General features: G+C 36.7%; 2 protein-coding genes across 12 annotated transcripts in view; both read left to right on the plus strand.

The window, feature by feature from the left end:
• LOC127453294 (phosphatase and actin regulator 4B-like) overlaps nt 1–1655 on the plus strand; it is a 66059-nt gene extending 64404 nt beyond the window's left edge. For all 10 annotated transcript variants that reach the window (XM_051719572.1, XM_051719582.1, XM_051719575.1 and 7 more), the window contains one exon: nt 116–1655. In XM_051719572.1, coding sequence (XP_051575532.1) covers nt 116–131 — 16 coding nt within the window. In that variant the 3' untranslated portion in view covers nt 132–1655. The remainder of the gene's footprint in view (nt 1–115) is intronic.
• A 4936-nt stretch (nt 1656–6591) lies between these two features.
• LOC127453318 (regulator of chromosome condensation-like) lies at nt 6592–20009 on the plus strand. 2 transcript variants are annotated; one of them, XM_051719645.1, is made up of 10 exons: nt 6592–6741; nt 7598–7702; nt 10411–10598; nt 10820–10999; nt 11377–11473; nt 11562–11684; nt 11846–11992; nt 17507–17626; nt 17946–18098; nt 19210–20009. In XM_051719645.1, exons 2-10 carry the CDS (start codon nt 7627–7629, stop codon nt 19383–19385), a joined length of 1260 nt encoding a protein of 419 aa, XP_051575605.1. In that variant the 5' UTR covers nt 6592–6741; nt 7598–7626; the 3' UTR covers nt 19386–20009. The 2 variants fall into 2 exon arrangements, with proteins under 2 accessions (XP_051575605.1, XP_051575606.1); XM_051719646.1 differs by having other exon boundaries at nt 7604–7702.
• Nucleotides 20010–23225: the final 3216 nt, after the last annotated feature.

Raw genomic sequence — 23225 nt, forward strand, 5'->3', positions numbered from 1 at the left:
TTTGTTACTAGCAAAACAAAATAATAGCTTTTTCCGAAATGATATTTTATGTTGCAAAGCATCTATCCATTCATTTGTGTTTTTATGTGGTCTATTCTTCTATAATTATTCATAGATTCCATCGTCCATAACATCTTCTTTTACCTGAAAATGAAGCACTTAAAGGCTGGTGGATATGGAGAAGCAGTTTTTCTGTTGAGGAGACTCAGGTTGTCCGAGCTCCCCTACAAATTGCTTTTAATAGTAATGAATGTACTTCTTCCAGTGCACAGGGACACCTGGAGCATTAAAAATAAAAAACGAATAAAAATATGGAACGTTCCTCAGTCCTCCACCCACTGACCACCAGTGTACAGTCAGTATGGGAGGGGTGACCTCTGGGGGACAGATGCAGTATTTCTCCTGGACATTAGGGGACCCATGTGCCAAGACAGAGAGGCGATGAAGGACTTAATTATAGAGGATGTGTGGAGTGTTACTTGTGCCAATGGCAAGCTTCGCTATAGACACTCCTCAGAAACTGATTTCATTCGCTGATATTCCACTTTTCTCTCTGAATGGCCTTTTTTCTGCTTTTACTGCATATGACAAACTTTTATTTCCTTTCAGGGAAGTGTAGCAAACTTAAAAAAAATAATAGTAATAATAATGTGACAATAATAAAAACAGTAATTCTACAGTAAGCGTTAGTTACTGAGCAGAGCAGTGCAGAGGTGTGGACTGAAGAACTGCAAGATAAGGCCTGAACCTGGAGGTTCATTGTGTATTTGTATAGGCTGCTGTAATTTTCTTAGTCTGATTTTTTGGAACGTTGAAAATGTTAGAAACTGTAAAGTTCAAGATTTTTTTTTCTCTCGTTATTTTGGCCATCTTTAATTCAAAAATGTATTTCATATTCTTCCCGACTAATTTGTCCTCACTGTTTGAGCATTTATTTATTATAGAAAAGAAGATAGGATTAATTGTATTTCTTAATAGGTTGTAAACATTTTTTATCACATTGTTGATCTACAGCAAAACCGCATTTTCTGATCTTTTACGCCCCTTTTTTAAGTCAAGATATTTGTTTACTCTAAAGTAAAAGTGAGGTTCAGATATTTCAGATAGAAAAATAGTGTCCAAATCTTGTTTACAAAATATATCATTTCTAAATAAAATAAAAAAGATTTTCTGCTTATTTATGATCCATTTTCAAGGAGAATGTAGAAAGTCTGATGCAACTCTAAAAATCAAGTTTTCATGAAGTGTTTTTGACAGGGAGATATTGCGGCAGGAACTCTTCGATTTTGCTATTATTTTATCATGCGTTGTTTTTGGTCAGTAGAATAATTAATAGCTATTGCTCTGCTGTACAGATCCATTCTGCAGATGAACTTGACTGTTTGTGTATATCTTGTCTTCCTTTTATTTGGAAAAATATTTTAAATATATTGAAACTTATATAGGTTGCTATTTTTTTAAGCACAAAATTATTTGTGTATTATCCAACACTACACGAATGGGGGCAGAATGTACCTGTTCCGTTTTAATGTAGTGTTGTATATTCTTGCTTTTTAATTATATTTGAACGTTTAGGAACTGACAGTAATTTTATTTTATTTTTGTTTAGATGTAAACACCTCTAAATCTAAATTAAAATGCTTACCAATAATGTCTGTCTTGTCTTACTCGCATTGTTTTCACATTATCAATGGGATCATAATGTATTTAGATTGCATATAAGGACTCTGGGATTAAATAATCTGTGCACAGTTTGTTGGGTACCCGAACTAAAGGAATAAAGGTGTTCAGTGGTATGATTTGTCACCTTTCCTGAAGAGCAGAATACTTTTTCAACACTGACAACAGTTAACCAGCAATGATCATTGAAAGGCATAATGATGATTTAAAAAAATGGTAAAAAGATTAAGATTCCTTTAAAAATTAATAAATAAAACAAAGTCTTTCCAGCACATAATGGGGAAATTTCCCCTGGATTTCTCATATGTGACACTAATGTAAAAATAATAATAATGCAATTATAGTAAATCTTAAAAGAAAGACATAGAATATATTAGAACTATGCTATTTTCTCCATGTATGGCTCAACTGATAATATAGGCCAGGATGATGATGATAATGATAAATGGGACGTCTGTATACTCACTTGATATCTAGAGAACAGCTGCTGATTTCCAGAAATCAGATGGTAAAATCAATTCTTCAACTGCTGTAAGGATACCTTTTCAAATAAGTCTGTTGATCTAACGACAAAACACAATGGCTCCCAAAAACGGCACATTGCTATAAAACGCAAATTTTATACTTGTCAAATGCAATAAAAGAGAAATTTAATTTAGTAATGAAAATTAAAAATAATCAATTGGAAATAAATGATCGACATTTACTTCATCCGCCAATACAATAGGTGGCGCTGTGCCCTTTGTTAACTTATCCAGTGAAACACATGAAGTAGGGTTGGCAGCTGTGACTGGAGTGGAGATTGTAGGAAGTGGCGATAGATCAGGGAGTGAGCTGGAGTTGGATTGGATGGATGAAAATGGAGAGGGAAGTAGGAATGAGTCGGAGTGGAAATTAGTAAGTAGGAAAGGAAATAGGAAGAAAAGAGATGGTCACAATAAAGATAGTGATGGTGAAGATAGAAGTCGACAAAATCAAAGAACTGAAGAATACAAGGTATACACTGGTGGCCAATAGTTTGGAATAATGTACAGATTTAGCTGTTTCGGAAGGAAATTGGTGCTTTAATTCACAAAGTATAGTCAGGACATTACTGATGTAAAAAAAAAAAAAAAAACTGCACCATCACTATTTGAAAAAAGTCATTTTTGATCAAATCTAGACAGGCCCCATTTCCAGCAGCCATCACTCCAACACCTTATCCTTGAGTAATCATGCTAAATTGCTAATTTGGTACTAGAAAATAACTTGCCATTATATCATACACAGCTGAAATCTATTTGGCTCGTTAAATGAAGCTTGACATTGTCTTTGTGTTTGTTTTTGAGTTGCCACAGTATGCAATACGCTGGCATGTCTTAAGATCAATATTAGGTCAAAAATGGCACACAAAAAAAAGAAACAGCTTTTTCTAGAAACTCGATCAGTCAATCATTGTTTTGAGGAATGAAGTCTATACAATGCTTGAAATTGCCAAAAAACTGAAGATTTCATACAAAGGTGTACACTACAGTCTTCAAAGACAAAGGACAACTGGCTCTTAACAAGGACAGAAAGAGATGTGGAAGGCCAGATGTACAACTAAACAAGAGGATAAGTACATCAGAGTCTCTAGTTTGAGAAACAGACATCTCACATGTCCTCAGCTGACAGCTTCATTGAATTCTACCCGCTCAACACCAGTTTCATGTACAACAGTAAAGAGAAGACTCAGGGGTGCAGGCCACTTTTGAAACAGAAAATAAAAAAGAAAAGGTTAGAGTGGGCAAAGAAACACAGACAACAGATAATGGGAAAAGAGTGTTATGGATCTTAACCCCATTGAGCTTTTGTGGGATCAGCTAAACTGTAAGGTGCATGAGAAATGCCTGACAAGACAGCCACATCTATGGCAAGTGCAACAGGAAGCGTGGGGTGAAATGTCACCTGAGTATCTGGACAAACTGACAGCTAGAATGCCAAGGACCTGCAAAGCTGTCATTGCTGCATGTGGAGGATTTTTTGATGAGAACTCTTTGAAGTCATTTAAGAAATTCTAAAAAAAAAATTCAAATTGTAATAGTAATTTTTCACATTATTAATGTCCTGACTATACATTGTGATCAGTTGAATGCCACTTTGGTGAATAAAAGTACCAATTTTTTTCCATAAGAGCAAAATCTGTACATTATTCCAAACATTTGTCCGCCAGTGTATATAAAATTTGAGGCAATTGGTTCAAGGAATCCATTGAAATTAACTGAAGCACTGAAAAACAAATTGGGTAATATAAGATGTCAAAATGTTGCTTGATGGAAAAATGATGGTTTTCTGTAAAGATAATAAACAGAAAGAAATGACGTTGTGATTAAAAACATTGGTGGGGAAATCAGTTAAATGTTCAGGATGGGAAGAGAGGAAAGGGGTGAAAGATGTTATATATGGAGTACCAACAGAAACATCAGAAGTGAAGAGGAATGTTGGCAAAATTAGAAGACTACAAAATGCAAGAAATGGGATCAAACAAGACAGCCTATCGGTATTAATACATTTTGAAGAGGATATATTGCCAAACAGAGTGATGGTTGGATTTATGAGCTATACAGTGAGAAAGTAAATGCCATTCCCATTAAGGTGTTACAAATGTCAAAGATATGGACATGTAGCTGCAGTGTGTTCAGGTAAGCAAAGGTGTGGGAAATGTGGAGAGGGTCATCAATATGGTGAATGTGTGGAGGAGGCAATTGTGCTGCAACTGTGGGGTAGAAATGGCCATTTCAGAAATGTTAGGTAAAATATTTGCTAAAATACGTAGCAGCTGTAATTTGACCAAAGAGGCAAAAAAATGCAGAGAGAATTTAAGAAGAGAAAATCCGGACATATTGGAGAAATGTGACACAAATAAAAGTTCTCTAGATGTTAATTTTTCATTATTTTAACTTAAAAGAGCAATTAATAGAACAAAAGAAACAGGTAATCAGGTAGCAATTGATTGTGTTGAGGAGTCGGCTCAGAAATGGGGTTTCCATATGTCAATAGCTAAAACACAAGTAATGTGCTTTACAAAAAAGACAATTTTTAAAGGTTAACCTAACACTTTACAGTCAGCCTCTAGAGCAAGTAGCAGTGGTAAACATTTCTTGGAGTTTGGTTGGAGAATTCAGAATTGACGTTCAGTGTTCACATAGAAAAGGTGCTGACTAAGAGCAAGAAGGCTTTGAATGTATTGAGATGCTTGGTGGGATGTGGACTGGTAATCAGAAGGTTTCTGGTTCTGTCCCCACACATTGTGTCCTTGAGCAAGACACTTAACTCCAGGAACATCTATTGCACCATTATTAGATCAACACTAGATTATGGATGCATGGCATATGTAGAGCGGTGGTGGCGTAGTTGGCTAAAGCACATGGACTGGTAATCAGAAGGTTGCTGGTTCTATCACCACCATTGTGTCCTTGAGCAAGACACTTAACTCCAGGTTGCTCCAGGAGGATTGTCCCTGTAATAAGTGCACTGTAAGTCACTTCGGATAAAAGCGCCTGCCAAATGCATAAATATAAATGTAAATGGCATATGGTTCAGCAAGTAAGTCAGCGCTTAAGAAAATAGAGCTGGTACAGACACAGACCTTAAGATTATGTTGCGGGGCACTTAGAACTTCCCCTATAGCTGCTATACAATAGAAATGGGAGAAATGCCTTTAGAGGAAAGATTTAAACAACTTGAAATGGTATACTGGGTCTCCCTTAGAGGACATAAGGATATACACTCAACTAAGTCTGTGTTTGCAGAATGTTGGGAGCAAGAGAGAGGGAACATCAGGAGTATAGGATGCACAGCAGAGGGAATAGCACAATCAATGAGTCTAGTTAATAAAACATATAGTTCCACTGTCCATAGTACCACCATGGATGTTTGTAATGCCATTAACTGACTTTCAGCTATTAGAGGAGGTAAAGAAACAGAATTGTGTTTCAATAGAAGAACGTGTTAGTCAATATATTAAAAATATACAAATATGACACAACTATATACAGATTGTTCAAAGGATCCAGAATCTGAAAAAAAAGGGGCAGCAATATTTGTACCGCAACATGAGATAGTCATTAAAAAAAGAGCAACAGATTTTCTATCTTTTTATGCAGTAGCTATTCTCTTAGCTCTCCAGTGTGTGGAGGATGTAAGAATTGAGAAAGGAGTAATATGTTCAGATTCTCTGGCAGCCTTAAAAAGTATACAGTCTGAACAATCTGAATGCAGACATGATCTTGTTCTAGAAATATTGCAATGGCAATATAAGTTACATAATCAAGGCACTAGTATCTCATTTCTCTGGGTCCCAGCACATGTTGGAGTGGATGGGAATGAGGTATTAGATAAGCATGCAAAGAACTCGTTAAGATGTAATATTGTGGAGATTGATATAAACATCAGTAAAGCAGAGGCAAAGACAGTCATAAGGAAGGCAGTAATTAAATCATGGCAAAACCTGTGGGACAAGGAGGAGAAAGAGAGTCTTTATACAGAATTCAAATAAATGTTGGAATCAGTGGAAATGAAACTGGAATTGGAAGGCGGGAAGAATCAGTAATTCGAATTCGAATTGGACATACAGGACTAAATGGGAATTTACATTGTGGGATGACAGAATCTTTGGAACATGTTATAATATATTGCAGGGCATATGATTAAGACAAATATTGCAGACAGAGATGCAGAAGGAGATACAGAATATGACTTTGGAGTAAGAAACAAGGAGATCAAAATCAAAAAAGTGATACATTTTCTAAAAGTAACAGGAACTTACACAAGAATATAAATATATATATAAAAGTGTGTGTGTGTGTGTACCTCAGTTCAGTAGGTGGCGGTAATGCACCATAAGCTGGTTTGCCAACCGCCAATAAACAACAGAAGAAGAAGAAGAAGAAGAACACATGAAGTAGAGCAGCAGTGGACACACGCGTGCGTTACACTTACTCCAGGATAACTCACTGACGTTCACAAACCTCTCAGAGCAAGTAGAAGCTTTGAACCTGGGCAATATTCACGCTGTAATTATCGTCTTATCTTTTACTGACGGTAAGTAATTAAATATAAGTGTTTAAAAAGCACACAAATGAATGTAATGCAAACAGAAATTTTTGCTATCGCAGACCAAGCGTGAATTGCTTGTTTTCTTCATTGAGCTGTTTGCTTTGATATTTCATTAAAAGTGTCGTTGATCATATGCGACCCGATTTCTGTTGTTTCTGAAATAAGTCGTAAAGGTAAATGTTGTGTGGTTAAAGCATGTAGCCTTTATCTCCATGTCATTACGGAAGGTTAAATCTGTTTAAACTTTTTAGCGGGTTCTCACTTTGACTTCGAGCTTGGAGTCGAATCGTTTGCGGCCATGCTTTCATTCATTCCGTGCTTTTAAAAGAAGTCCAAAGGTGAGCAATACATATTTTTATTTTAATGCCATGTTTTGGCGATAAACCGCCATCAAACATTTGCTGCTGTCAGTCAAAGATTGAAAAAGTCCGAACCAGAAAAACAGCGGCTGTGTGTCAAAGCCAAGTGTGTGGCCTACATAAACAGCATTTAAGGGTATCACAGGCGCGTTCTAACTACACGATGCCCAAACATTCTGTCGACGTAGTAAGCTCAGTAGGTTTTATCCAAAACATACTCCTCTCGTCCTCAGTTTTAAAAATGTGAAAATGCAGTGGATTTTTTTTGTATTTATTTTTTCCACTGGGCCTAACGAGTTTTGTTTCATAGAGGCTTATTGAGGATTTTTATTCCATCAAAATAATCATTTTAGTTCAAATTTTATAGTAGTTCAGGCCTGATCGTCCTTGTAAGTGTATGTATACTGTGTGTGTATATATAGACTAGATTAATGTGCAAGTTGCTTGTGAACAAGAAGCTTCATTCATCTCATTCTCATCAGTTTTAGGTTTTTCCCATCATTTAGTCACCATGCCAGCGAAAAAAGCTGTAAAGAGACAAACCATTACAGCAAGTGAGGACTCAACGGTTGTGAAAAAACTAAAAGGTAAGCCTATAACTTATGACATTTATTTTTAGCCTATTTAATATTTCTGGCATTGTAGCAATTATAGTGAGCTTTACAGCTTTAGGGTTAGATCACCCCAAAATAAGTTCTTATACATGCATTATGTGCTTTAGTATGTTTGGCAGTAAATCCAATTAATTATACTTTTTATTTTATTTTTATTTTGTAGTTTATTTGACAGGGACAATGGACAGTCAATGACTGCCCCAGAATTAGCTACAGAGCTAAATTTCTTCTGTAGTCTCTGGGCAGAAAATATGAATTACAAATAGCATCATTAAAACAGTCAATAGACAACAGATAAAAACATATCACCCAAAGTAAAAATACATTACTAATAACAATAATAAATAACATTAAATACATGAGCTACTAAATTAAAAATGGCTCAAAATTATGATTACAAATTACCAGATTATAAATGATTCAATGTTTGCAAATTTGGCTTGTCTTTAATCATATTTTCAGATTTAACTTAAAGTGTGCAAGAGTAGGACATTGTCTTATGTTAGTTGGTAACGTATTCCAAATATTGACAGCTTTTATAGAGAAAGCTGAATGACCAAAGTCTGTGGCTCTGTATTGCACTTCACAATCTCCTCTTAAAGAGGCTCTAGTTTGTCTTGTGTTTTCTAAGCGCAATTACACAAATTCTTTCAAGGGTGGTGGAGCAAGGTTGTTAATAATTTTGTACATTAGACAACAAATGTTAAAATTAAAAAAGTACACCAAAACATTTAAAGGTATTAACTTTTGGGGGGCCTGGGTAGCTCAGTGGTAAAATACGCTGGCTACCACCCCTAGTTCGAATCCCAGGGTGTGCTGAGTGACTCCAGCCAGGTCTCCTAAGCAACCAAATTGGCCTGGTTGCTAGGGAGGATAGAGTCACATTGGGTAACCTCCTCGTGGTCGCTATAATGTGGTTCGTTCTCGGTGGGGCGTGTGGTGAGTTGAGCGTGGTTGCTGTGGTGTATGGCATGAAGCCTCCACATGCGCTATGTCTCCATGGCAATGCGTTCACGCCACGTGATAAGATGCGTGGGTTGACAGTCTCAGACACGGAGGCAACTGGGATTCGTCCTCCGCCACCCGGATTGAGGCGAGTCACTACGCCACCACAAGGACTTGGAGCGCATTGGGAATTGGGCGTTCCAAACTGGGAGAAAAAGGGGAAAAATCCCCCCCAAAAAAGTTATTATCTTTTTATTTTTAATTACAAGACATTACATTTCATGACAAATGATGACAGTATTCCTTGCAAATACATACACAAAAAAAAAAAAAAAGTACAAAAGTTTTACATCTGTTTACCAAACAGAAGTGAGAAAGTGAAAACATGGTGTAGGACTATTATTGCACAAAATTTGCAAGTTCAAAAAGAGGAGAAAGGTAATTCAGAACGTAACCTCAATTGAGGACATTTCAAAACAAGGCTCGGATGTCCAGGTATTTTATAACTTCTGTCATTTACACCCCTCCATATTGTTCCAAATTTGTATGGATTTCTTCTGTGGAACACAAAAGCAGATGTTAGTCATTATGTTAGTCTCAGTCACCATTCACTTCCATTGCATTTTTATTTCTATGTAATACAAGTAAATTATGACTGAGGCTAACATTCTGCCTAACATCTTTTGTGTTCCGAAGAAGAAAGTCATGCACGTTTGTAACAACGTGAGGGTGAATAATTAACAGAATTTTCATCTTTGTGTGAAGGATCTTCTGCAAACGAATAAGAACTTGTCAAACAAGAAATCAGAATTTTAGTTTTTTGTTTTGCATATTCCTTTCTATAGGCGTCTTTTCACAGCAGAGTTAAAGGGTTAGTTCACCCAAAAATGAAAATTCTCATTTACTCACCCTCATGCCATCCCAGATGTGTATGCCTTTTTTCATCTGCTGAACACAAAGATTTTTTAGAAGAATATCTCAGCTCTGTAGATCCATACAAAGCAAGTGAATGGGTGCCAAAATTGAAGCTCCAAAATCCACACAAGGGCAACATAAGTACTCCAGATGACTCTGGTGGTTAAATTCATGTGTTCTAAAGTGATATGATAGGTGTGGGTGAGAAACAGATCAATATTTATGTCCTTTTTCATTCATTTTCACTTTCTTCTCCTGATTTTGGTGATTCACATTATTTGTGTATATCGCCCCCTATTGGGCAGGAAGGAGAATTTGAGAAATTACATAAATATTGATCTGTTTCTTACCCATACCTATCATATCATGTCTGAACAAAGCCTGCTCAAAGTTCAGTGTAAAGACACAAAAGCCAGACTAAATTAAGCCTGCTTTGACCCACCTCAGCCCCAAGTATGAAAGGCAGTTCTGATGCTGCTTAAATTCTGTGTAAATGAAATGCAGCATCAGAGCAGCCATATGATGTTGTTGGTATGATATAGCTTATTTCATAATTTAGTTTAATAAAGTATAACTTCATATTTTTATTCGTATCATGATTTTATTTTTATAGTTTTATATTTAAAACATTAATCTCATAACATTGTTATTGCTGTGTAAATTTATTTATGCCTGCTCTGAGCAGCATTAATCGGTCTAAATACACCTAAATGCCACTTTAGATGCAGCTTCTGTGTCACCTTTGCAGTGTAAATATGGTTTATGTATATCTGAGAACCCATTTATGCATTGTGCATCTGGTTGTTGTTGTTGTTGTTTAGTTTCCCACAGTAGTCATGGCCAGGAGAAGGGCCTGGTGCTTGTTCTCGGGCAGGGTGACGTTGGACAGCTCGGCCTGGGAGAGGATGTGCTTGAGAGGAAGAAACCGGCCCTGGTGACTCTTCCTGAGGGCATTGTGCAGGCCGTGGCGGGGGGCATGCACACAGTTTGCCTCAGCGACACAGGAAATGTAAGTTTAGTACAAACAGTAATAAGACCATTATTCTGAATATGAAAATCAAAAGTGAAATTCCTCAAAGTTATACTGTCATATCCATATTTAGCTTAACATCAGAGAACTAAAAGTACGTATTGTGCAGTGTTCTCAAACATTTTTTGACTTTGTTACCTCTAAAGCCCCATTATTGGTATGGTGTAATATGTGCTAAATATTTTCATCCCTGTGTGTAGGTTTATACATTTGGCTGTAATGATGAGGGCGCTTTGGGTCGCGACACATCAGAAGAGGGCACAGAGATGGTTCCGGCCAAGGTGGACCTTGGAGAGAAGGTGGTACAGGTTTCTGCAGGGGACAGCCACACTGCTGCCCTCACAGAGGATGGAACTGTCTACGTCTGGGGCTCTTTTAGAGTGAGTGTACTAACTTTGAACAGGGATGTGATTCTTCCAGATTTATCCGGAGTTCCGTTTTTATTTTCCGACCTAAAAATTATTTTTTAAATAATTAAGAATTATTGTACATCCGTAAAACCTTCCCTTGGAACAACTTCACTCACAAACTTGAACACGCAAGATGAAGGCTCCTGATTCTCGCTATCAGGACTTCATTCAAGTAAGACAGGTTTATTTTAATTAAAAGAGAAATTCGCTGTCCCCCACTTTGCTCGGTACGTTTTCCTGCTTTTTTTGTTCTTTGCTGATCACATGCCTGTTTGAAGGATCTGTGTTGCTTGTAGCTGAGCAGAAATGTTGTGCCAGTTTGATTGTACCTCTCTGATCTCTTACAGGATAATAATGGTGTCATTGGACTCCTGGAGCCCATGAAAAAATGCACGTTGCCTGTCAAAGTTCCTTTAGACAAGCCCGTGATTAAAATAGTATCAGGTGGGTCAAAGGAATTCACACTGTGCATGTGGTTTCGAAAGTCAATGTGTAATTACACTTACCAGAATATTATGGATTCGTTCTAAAGGAAATGATCACTTGGTGATGCTGACTGTGAATGGAGAGCTTTACACTTCAGGATGTGGAGAACAAGGACAGCTGGGAAGGGTGGCTGAGCACTTTGCTAACCGTGGAGGCAGGAAAGGATTGAGTATGTATTTGTTGATTTGAAGTGTCACTACTTAAGCTTTAGAGAATAAATGAACTGTACATCACTTGGAATTTGAGCCTCTCCTTTTCCAGTCACCAGATTTATTGATGGATCTCTCTAAGTGGTCATGTTTCCTCTTTCTCCACCCCCTCCCCCCCCAGGGAGGCTACTGGAGCCGCAGGTGGTTATCATGAAGCCACGGGGGAAGGTCGTCTTCACTGATGTCTTTTGTGGAGCGTACTTCACATTTGCTGTGTCTAAAGAGGGTCACGTCTATGGCTTTGGCCTGTCCAATTACCACCAGCTTGGTAAGCTTGTTAGCTTACTCGCTCCTGAATATTAAAGGAATTGTTCACCCAAACATGAAAATAGTCATTTTATATAGGTTCCAAACCTGTATGACTTTCTTGGAACGCAAATAGAAACGTTCATTGTTTTAAGCGAGTAAATGTTGAGAGTTTACTAGGGATTGGACAATATATCGAATTTCAGAATATCATCATGATATGGACAATATATCGAATATACCAGGGATTGGACAATATATCGAATTTCAAAATATCATGAATATCATGAATCCTTTGTTCTTTACAGTCAGTTGTTAATTAAAAAAAAATCTTATTACACAGCACGTGTGCGATAAAGAAACCGTGCGGCGACTCTCTTGTTAATGTGCACTCAACCGAAACATTTCTGTGAGACACTGGTTGAACTGCTGGTGTTCTTAAAGATACAGTACCATTTTAGCAGTTGTTATAGAAATGAATGTAAACTCAAGGTAAATACTTGTAAATTGTACACTATTTCAAACAGTGACAGCTCATATCATTACTGTCTATGCAATTTCATGACTATTGATAGAATGTATTATTTTTACAAGGCAAAATGTTATTTATTATAATAATTACAAACAGATTGCTTCAAATAGAAAGTTGAGGTGGTAATTATATGTTTAAAGTATTGCAATATTTCTCACAATATTGTAACGATAGTCACGTACCAAAAATCAATATTATTTACAACTTGCACAAGTCCATTAGATGGCACAGTTATTATGCTTCACTGCTTGGAGAACTGGACTCCTTTGACATCTCCCACAACACGGAAAAGTTCAAACATAGGGACTGTTCAAAATCCGCAGTTTGGCAACATTTTGGTTTGTCATTTTCATGTCCAAATAGGTCTCAAAGATCCAGAAAAGGCATTATGTTGAATATTAAAGTTCACATCCATAAGTGAAGTGATTGCTCTCTTGGATAATAGAGCATTAAGTGTTTTTCAGTGCTGCAGTATTGTTTTATTTCTTGTCATGGTTGTTTCTGTCAAGCTCCAATATGACATTAAAGAATCATAAAAGCACCATTAAAGTAGTCCATATGACTCATGCATTATATTGAAAGTAGGGATGCACCGATACCACTTTCTCTTCCGATATCGGAAATCTCAGTATCGGCCGATACCAGTGTTGTTTTTTTGCATAATCAGTTTAGAATATCTTTACATTTATTGTGTGGAACTAATTGGGAGTACTCTTTAATATGTTAAGAAACACAAACCTCTAACTACATTTTATTTCAATATAAATGAATAGCTTATTAAGAAACACTTTAAATAGTATACTGGATAATGTAGCAGCAAAATTAACAGTAATTCAAGTCTTCAGTAGAAAAGAAACCAGTGTGTTTGTCAACATTCACTAACACGCTGGCGCTTCGCATACTATATATTTACTTATTAAACACAGCCTTTTGTGATTCACAGAGCTATTGCACGTCTTCAAGTGGCTTTGAATAAAATGCACGAGTCATATGAACTGTTTTAATGGTGTTTTTATGGTTCTTTTATGTCATTTTTGGAGCTTGACACTAACAAACATGACTAACACACAGTATCGGATTTGGATCGGGCTCGAACCGATACCCGATCCGTCTAAAAGCTTCGGTATCGGAGCGTATCGGATCGGTGCATCCCTAATTGAAAGTCTCTTGAAGCTATACAGTCATTTTGTGAATCGCAGAAGGATGCGTTTAATGAGTAAATACAGTCTGCATGCGCAATGCACGTTAGCTGCTCTGTTGTTGAGATTCACACTATGGCACACGCTTGGCTCTTGATTCACAATATGTGAGTGCTCCACTGAACTTCATCTCAGATGTACAGTACTGTGCAAAAGTTTTAGGCACATAAGATGTTTCACAAAAGCATTTGTCTTAAGATGGTTATTTATATCTTCAGCTTTAGTGTGTCAATAGAAAATATAAATGTTAGTCTCCCAAACATTTGCAAATAGAAAAGATTAGAATAGAAGAACAGTGAGCCCTGCAACAGATGGCATGGCCCCCACAAAGCCCCCTCGCTGAACATTGTGTTAGTCTGAGATTACATAAAGAGACAGAAGCAATTTTGACAGCCTAAATAGAAGAAATGTGGCGAATTCTCCAAGAAGCTTAGAACATCCTATCTGCCAACAACCAAGAAAAACTTTGTCCAGGTGTACCTAGGAGAATTGGTGCTGTTTTAAAGGCAAAGGTGTTCACACCAAATATTGATTTTAGCTTTTTTTTTTTTTTTTTTTTTTTTTTTTTTGTTTACTGGACTTTGTATGATGTTAATTGATAAATGAAAACTATTTGTCATTATATTTGAAGACATCCTCACTATGCAACACTTTTCACAAGTGCCTAAAACTTTTGCACAGTACTGTAGATGCTTGATAGTTTGGTTCGTGCATTTCACCTACAGACAGTAGGCCTTGCTGTGTTCCGCAAAAATAAAAGCCAAAGGGTTTTAAAGTGTAATAAAACTATTATTTGTATTATATTTTACAGTAATAACAACAATAGTATATTCCAATTACAGCATTTAAATTGACTGAGTTATGTTATCCTATCGCAACTAAAATGAACACACGAGATCCACTAAAGAATCAATTCCAGGTCAACACAATGTGGAAAAATAAAAATAAAATAAGACTTATTTGAGGGTCAGTATTTGTTTAGAAATAAATGGTTCACATTCAAATTATTTCAGTCACTTTTATATTAATTTAACAATGCATTTGGTAATTTGCAACAGTTTTCTGAAGTAATATGAATAAGAATGGGGGGGGGGGGGTGTGAGTAAAATATTGCAAGATATCACAGTTTTGAGTCGCAATACAACGAAAATAAAGAATCGCAATTATATCGTATCGTGATCATGTATGGGATCAAAATCCTGTCAAAAGTATTGTGGTCACGGATCCAAAAATAATGAGCGTGAATAAAACCACAGATCAAAATAATTAGTGCTGATCAAAAAATAACAAGCATGAATAAAAAATATATGAACACATTTAAAATATGCTGCAAGAAAACAACAGAAAAATTAAAGCAAAATCAGAATTGCAAACAAAATCGTATTTTCCTTTGTTATATTAATGTTTTTTTGTGCTCTGACAATTTCCTTCATTTAAATTTTGTACGCTTGCGCTGTATTTTTATTTGCTTTTGTTTCCAAGTTCTGCGCTTGGTTTTCCAAAAATTGTGAGTGGAGTTTCATGTAAATCAGGGGGCATTTTGAATCCCCCTTGGTCCACTAGTTCTTGATCGACAGCTCCTCTAGCCAATCATTCAGAGAGGGGAGGTGACGACACTCCATTGCGACTCCCGACGGCTGCTGTTCAATCGCACGATGGTAGATGAAAATGGATAACCGTCAGTTGGCTAACCCTGGACAATCACAGGTAATGGAATATAACTATATTATTTGTGGTTGATGCGCTGCTTCTGGCAGAAAATACTCAGACACCTCTAGGAAACAATGTGTTGTCCGACTATGCCATTATCATAGTCCGTTAACATGTATCAAGTCAGCTGAATTTATTTAGCAGAGTCTTTAGTTTAGGCATTATTTAAGACTTCCTTGTTTGTAGGTTATTGGCTGTATATCTAAAAAAACAAAAACAAGGCTGGGTTGGTGTGGATGTTTGATGCATGTTTTTACTAGCTGTAGTCTCGAGTTCAGAACCCAACTTGATCCGCTTTTCCATGTTGCTGAATGTGCCGTTATGTACTGATCCTACTTTGGCATGGCTACATGTAGTTTCTTTATCCACAATACTGCAGCGAAATCAGAATCAAGTGACCAAGCGTCCCCACGTCAATAAATAATGCAATAAAGTGGGCTTGATGTTGGACCTTTTATTCACATAGTGTAAACTATTTCACTGTAAAGTTACAGGCAACATTGGAGCATACATATCCATAACATTTACAAACATTTCTATAACAGAGTATACAACTTAAATAACTTTTGAAGCAAATGACTTCCAGTCATACAACTAACTCCAAAGTGTGCATGTAAGTGTCAGCAATAATGCACACCGTTTAGATTTTTGATACAATTGGATTTTTTAATTTTTTATCATATCAAATCTAAAAGGTGTTTGGTCACTTGTTTCTGATTTCGCTGCAGTATCGTGGAAAAAGAAACTGCATGTAGCCGTGCCAACGCAGGATCAGTACATAACGGCACATTCAGCAACACGGAAAAGCGGATCAAGTTGGGTTCTGAACTCAAGACTACATTGGTTCAGCTAGTAAAAACATACATCAAACATCCACACCAACCCAGCCTTGTTTTTTTTAGATATGCTGCCAATAACCTACAAACAAGGAAGTCTTAAATAATGCCTAAAATAAAGACTCTGCTAACTAAATTCAGACTTGATACATGTGTTAACGGACTATGATAATGGCCTACTCGGACAACACATTGTTTCCTGGAGCTGGCAGAAAATGCTTAAAACAGACACAAGCAGCGTATCTATCAACCACAAATAATAGTTTTATACAACTACCCGTGATTGTCCAGGATTTGCCAACTGACGGTTATCCATCTTCATCAACCATCGTGCGATTGACCAGCAGCCGTCAGAGTTGTATTGGAGTGACGTAACCTCCCCTCTTCGAATGATTGGCTAGAGGAGGAGCTGTCGATCAAGAACTAGTGGACCAATGGGGTGCAAAATGCCCCCTGATTTACATGTAACTCTACTCAAGTTTTAGAAAACTAAGCGCAGAACTTGGAAACAAAAGCAAGAAAAATACAGCGCAAGCGCACAAAATTTTAAAAATGAGCAACGTTTTCAGATCACAAACTGTAATACAACCAAGGAAAACATGAATTTGTTTGGAATTCTGATGACTTCGCTTTTTTCTTTTCTTTTTTGCAGTATATTTTAAATGTTTATATATTTTTATTCATGCTTATTTTTTGATCTGCGCTAATTATTTTGATCTGCGCTTTCTTTTTGCGCTCTTTTGATTCACGCTTATTAATGGATCCGTGACTGCAATACTTTTGATGGGATTTTGATCCCATAATCATGACTATCCCCAGTTACCTTGTGATTCCCACCAGTATTAAAATAGAAAAAAACACCATCACGCACTAAACAGGTTTGATATTATCCTTGCTAAAAATATGTCCCTGAGCTAGGCTAGGGATAGAAATAAGTACAGCTGTCCCTTGCCTGTTATAGAGGAGTTTTGATTGCCACCAGTCATATTTTTCAGGACATATTCTGCTCTGTTATATATTATTCCCTGCACCTGATCAGCTGAATGTAACCAACTAATTTTTAAAGGTTCATTTGTTTGATCTTTTCTTGCGAAAGGTAAATGACAAGTTCTTATTATTTGAACTTGGAGCATTTGTGATTTTTTTTTTTTTTTCTGATGAGAAATCATGTGCTTTTTGCTTAAACATTGCTTACTATTCCTTGAGATGGTTCCCATCTTGCCATCTTTTTCATAATCTGTTCTTTCTCTTTATTACAGGTACCCAAAGCACAAACATCTGCTTTATTCCTGTCAAGCTCACCTCTTTCAAGAACTCCACCACCTCCTGGGTGGGTTTCTCAGGGGGACAGCACCACACTCTTTGTCTGAATTCTGAAGGTAAAGAATCCATAAGAAACACAATATAGACACCATTAACTTAAGCCACCTGTGCAGTCTATTTTTAAATACATTTCTATTTTTGTTATTCTGTTTTTCTCTGCTCTACATGAGCAATATCTAGCTCATTAAATATTTTAGAGTAAAACTTGCTCTCAGCCGTAGTGTTGTCAGATTTGTCAGTGACTCTGTCTTTTGAATCCATTCTACTCAACGGTTTACAAATCTGTCTAAATGATTCATTGGCTAATTGATCTGGAGAAAAAAAAATAATTGTCAAACCAGTTCAGAAAAGTCAAATGAGATCTTCTATCCGAAGGACAAGTATACAGTCTTGGTCGGGCCGAGTACGGCCGATTGGGCCTGGGGAAAGATGCAGGAGAGAAGAGTGAGCCCTCACAAGTCCCTGGTATCAGTGACGCTCAAGTGGTCGCCTGTGGTGCCTCAGTAAGCTACGCTGTCACCAAACAAGGTACAAAAGTATATACAACCTGTCCAGGAGTTACCAGTGCTTGTTTTTTTTTTATACCTCGACTTGAAAAGCTTGCTAGTACATTAAGTTTATATATCATTGGGGTTATGACCATTCCATTCCAATATTTTGATTCAGTTTAATAAGAAAAAAAATTATAATATAAATTAATATTCTAGTGGTCTTCCACAAAAACAACAATATGAGTGGAAAAGAACTAATCTAAACCCATCTAAGTGTCCCAAAAAGAGATCCGTGTCCATTTTCAAGATTATATATAATCTGACATGAGATGTCAGGCTTATGGCCACTTCCCTCTAATATTCTTAGATTCAGTTTAATATAATATTATAAGGTATTGGAGTCCTTTTCAAGGCCAGTGACAGTGTGGTCAGGCTCGAAGGTTTGAGTTTTGTTCTTTTTAAAAAGTGTTGATGGTTTCTGATACTTTGAATGGGCTTGTTTGGTTTGTCATATTGGTTTTTAATAGCTAATACAACACAGATGACGCAGTCTGTTCAGTGTTTACTATCACATTCATCTTGACCCACTAATTACATTAATTGCAGTATATTACATGAGGAGCAGTGTATTTATAGGGCTCTGCGTGAATGTAACTAACAAATAAGTTATTTTGAGTAACTTTGTCTGTAAATATCCTGGCAAATGCTTGATTTTGGAAAAAAATGGCAATGGAACTTTGTTCTGTGGAGTTCTGAAATTATTTGTATTTATTTATTTTTTCCCAACTTAATATGCAGTGGCAATGTTAAGTAAGCCATTTGTAGGTTGGTTTGTCCCCTAAAATGGTAAACTCTGTGGGGCTATTAAAATTTTGTTCTGTTTAAGCATCCAGGTCAGCCAGACACCACAACGTTGGCTTAAATAGTATGAATTTGGGGCAGGACTATCTGTTTGCTGACCATGGCAGATGGTGTGTTTGGGGAAACCTGTTTGAAAACATGCCTTTTTGGAAAAGTGCAGCCTGGATATTCCAGAAATTATTGACTGAAGCCTTTGAGGAAATTTTACACTGGGCCAAAGCGAATATTTAATAGTTACTTATCAGCAATAACAGAGTCCATTCTAACATTTGGTATCTGTCTGTCAGGCTCTGTGTTCGCCTGGGGCATGGGCACCAACCTGCAGCTGGGTACAGGAGAGGAGGATGATGAATGGAGCCCTGTGGAGATGACCGGCAAGCAGCTGGAGAATCGTGTAGTTCTTTCAGTGTCCAGTGGAGGGCAGCACACAGTCCTGCTGGTCAAAGACAAGCAGGAGAGCTGATCTTGATCTCCTTGACAAAAGTAAGCTGAGCCAAACTACTGTATCAGTGGTATTTTTAACCTATAGCTTGATCAAGAACAGAGGAGTCCGGGGTTGGTAATACTTCCTGTGCTGAGCTTAGCCAGCTATTCAGGGGAGATGATTGGTTTTGGAGAGAGTATGATGAGTATCATCTAATTAAACCTTTTATCCCGCTTTATGGGAAATGCAAACATTCACTGGATATGGTCTGGCAGATCATGATCAAAAGAGAGACCTTTTTTTAATGGACTTTATTTTTTTCCCCTTTGATTTCTTAATTTTAACAAATCTTTAGTACACTTCCTTGGAGACTGCCTGTTGTGAGTGATTTGTATGCATGTATGAACTAAAAACGATTTAAAAAGTCTTTTAGAAAAGTCCCAGTGTTTTGTTTTTTTTTTTTTTCATACTTTGGTCTGAGCAATAAAAGGTTACAAGTGCTGGTATAATCACAAAAAAAATGTTTTGGGGGGGAGGAGAATCACAGATTTGGTATTACTGTATTTTGCAGTGTCAAACTGTTTTCCTAAAATCTTAAGTGGAACTCTGTTGTATTCATGCGTTGCTGGCCCTGTGGACAATTAATAAAAATTTGAATCTTAACTTGTGTATGGTTACTAAGTTGAACTTTTTTTTTTTTTTTTTTTTTTATTTATTGATGTGGCTTTCTGTTATAGTTTATAATCGGGGACTAAAAATAAAATGTTTTTCATTTCGGATAATTTTGGGCAGAAACTTTTTTTTTTTTTTCACCTGTTTCGGTGTTCTGCAGCCTTCCAATTGGTAACCAGTTAGAATGAAATTAAAGAATGGTTAATAATGTTAGAGAAACGAGCGTCTTGGTTTGGGAAAACAAGCTCTAAAGGGACTTGTCTTACCCAAAACAAATTTCACCCCATGTGGGGGAATTATCAGCATAGAAATCATAGTGCAATACAGTAGCCTATATAAAAATGACATCTTTTCAATATATTTTTATTAAATACATCCCCAAAATATTTTAAATATACATCCAGCTATCTAAAATCAATTAGTAGCCTAAATCTCCCTCTCTCCTGCATTCACATGTGTGCACACTGCGTGAGCGCTTTTGGACAATGTTATTTTATTTAAATGTTTTAATAACTAAATTAATTTAACAAAAGCCAGCAGCATTAAATCTGTATTAATGCTTCATAACTAACAATAATTCAGTGAAGACTTGGAAACATCTGAGAAATCTTTTTCCTTGCATGTGGAATAGTCATGCATGTATTTGTAGTAATTATAGTTTTTAAAAAGGTCTTCAGCCTATAATGTACAATAAGGCAAAGAAATGTGTGATTCAGCGGTTTTCTTCAGAATCAAAACTGAAAGGGACTTTCAGTTGTCAGTTATGTTTTCAGTTGCTTTCTACAATTTTTTTTTTTTTTTTTTTTTGTCCTTGTAGCATTTTAGTTTGTTTATAATACATGGTTTTTCCCTTGTTTCATCAATGCAAGGATTTATTTGTATTGCTCATCCATTGAGTGGTAATGCTTTGCACTAATATGTGCTTACTATCCAGACTAAAGTGATAGTTTACCCAAATGGGCTGTTATATGCCTGTATGATTTTTAGTTTTCCTTTGAGTATAGACATTTAGCAGAATGTCCAGACAGACTGCTCTTTTCCATAAAGCAAAGCAAAAGAGGATGCTTACAGGGGTGGGGATAAAGTCTTGTACAATCAGGCCAGGAACACATTGAATAAGGAAATCAGAGTGGCTAAAAGAAGCTATTCTGATAAGCTGAAAAACAAGTTATCAGCCAACAACCCTGCATCAGTGTGGAGTGGCTTGAAACAACTTACAAACTACAGGACTCCTACCCCAACACTGTAGTGGACCAACAACTGGCTGATGACCTGGATGTGTTCTACTGTAGATTTGAAAGGCCCAATCTCACACCCCACACCCACTCTGACCTTCATTTCACACATCAACACCGCCTGCAACCCCCCTCCTGCTACTCAACCTGCACTTAAGATCTGTGAAGAGGTGTGCTGTCTTCTGAAAACAAAAGACAATGCTAACCAGCTGGCCCCATCTTCAATAGATCACTGGAGCAGAGTGAAGTCCCATGCTGCTTCAAACGCTCAATCCTCATTCCTGTCCCAAAGAAACCCAAAATCACAGGACTTAATGACTACAGACCCATTACTCTGATGTCTGTGGTCATGAAATCATTTGAGAGACTGGTGTTGGCCCACCTGGAGGACATCACTGGACCCTTTCTAGATCCCCTTCAATTTGCTTATCGAGCAAACAGGTCTGTGGAAGATGCAGTAAACATGAGATTGCATCATATCCTGCAACATCTGGACCAGGGACATATGCAAGGATCCTTTTTGTGGACTTAATTTCGGCTTTCAACACCACCATCCCAGCTGTTCTCCAGACTAAATTACACCAACTCTCTGTTCCCACATCTATCTGTCAGTGGATCACCAACTTTCTGACAGACAGGCAGCAGCTAGTGAGATGGGAAATTCACTTCCAGCACATGTAAAATCAGCACTGGACCCCATTCACCCAGCCCACTACGTTTTTGAACGGTTGCCTTCTGGCCGGCGCTACAGATCACTGAGCACCAGAACCGTCAGGCACAAGAACAGTTTTTTTCCCTCAGGCTATCCATCTCATGAACAGTTAAAACTGCCCCATTGAGTAATAATTAATGTGCAATACACAGCTTAAGTCTATTTATATTTATCCAACAAACTACACCTCTTCTGCCATTACATTCCCTTGCTTCAGTATATAACAGATTTGTATATTGTACATATGTGTGTGTGTGATATATATTGTCCTCTTGTGTTTCTAAATATGCTTTATTTTCTATTCACTTTTATTTGTATTCTATTTTTTCTTATCTCTGTCTTGTTGCTGTGTTGTTTGTGCTCTGGAAGCTTCTGTCACCAAGACAAATTCCTTGTATGTGTAAGCATACTTGGCAATAAAGCTTATTCTTATTCTCATTAATACCTACTGCATAGGCATAGACACTCCAGGCTTACACAAGTTTTTAATATCCACCATTATGTGCCTCATGCCAGTTTCCACTGTCTCTCCACTGATTTATTCAGCTGATACTTGATAAGATTAACAAAGTCAGTCCTCAATCTGTTTTATATATTTATTTTTTGTCAAAAATAGATTTTAATATACATAGGATTTTGTATCTTCTTTTTTTTTTCTTCATAAAAATACCCATGGAAGCTGGCATGGCGTTTAATTGTGAGGAAACTTTTCCATAAAGCAAAAGTGGAGCAGTGAAGCACTAAAAAGGTTCTATTCTATTACAGAATACATGCTGTAAAATGTAATTTGTAACATATTCCGTTAGATTACTTAAGGTCAGTAACGTATTCTAAATACTTTGGATTACTTCTTCAGCACTGGTAGATTTTTTCACTTGTTTTGACTATAAAAACTCTGCCAGTACAGTAAGACAAAATACACATGTTAAAAATGCATTCTCTGAAAAACCTAAATATCTTATGCAGTGTTGTTTATAAAACAAGATAAATCAAATTGATCTTGTTTTAAGGATTTTTAGATATTTTTACAGGAAAACAATTCAAAAATGATTATCAAGAATACGATTTTTGCTCTAATATTAAAGGTCTTACTAGAAAAAAGAAATTATGATCCAACATAAATTTTCTTGATAAAAAAATATGATCGTGCCTGATAACATGTGCATGTAAAATGGCTAGAAATAGCATTTTAGCGTAACGTAAAGCTGACAATTTACTCAAGGTTTATTTCTATTTCTTCTGCTCCAAACTTACTTCAAA

The sequence above is a fragment of the Myxocyprinus asiaticus genome, chromosome 15, assembly GCF_019703515.2.
Source record: "Myxocyprinus asiaticus isolate MX2 ecotype Aquarium Trade chromosome 15, UBuf_Myxa_2, whole genome shotgun sequence".
NCBI classification, from domain to species: Eukaryota; Metazoa; Chordata; class Actinopteri; order Cypriniformes; family Catostomidae; genus Myxocyprinus; species Myxocyprinus asiaticus.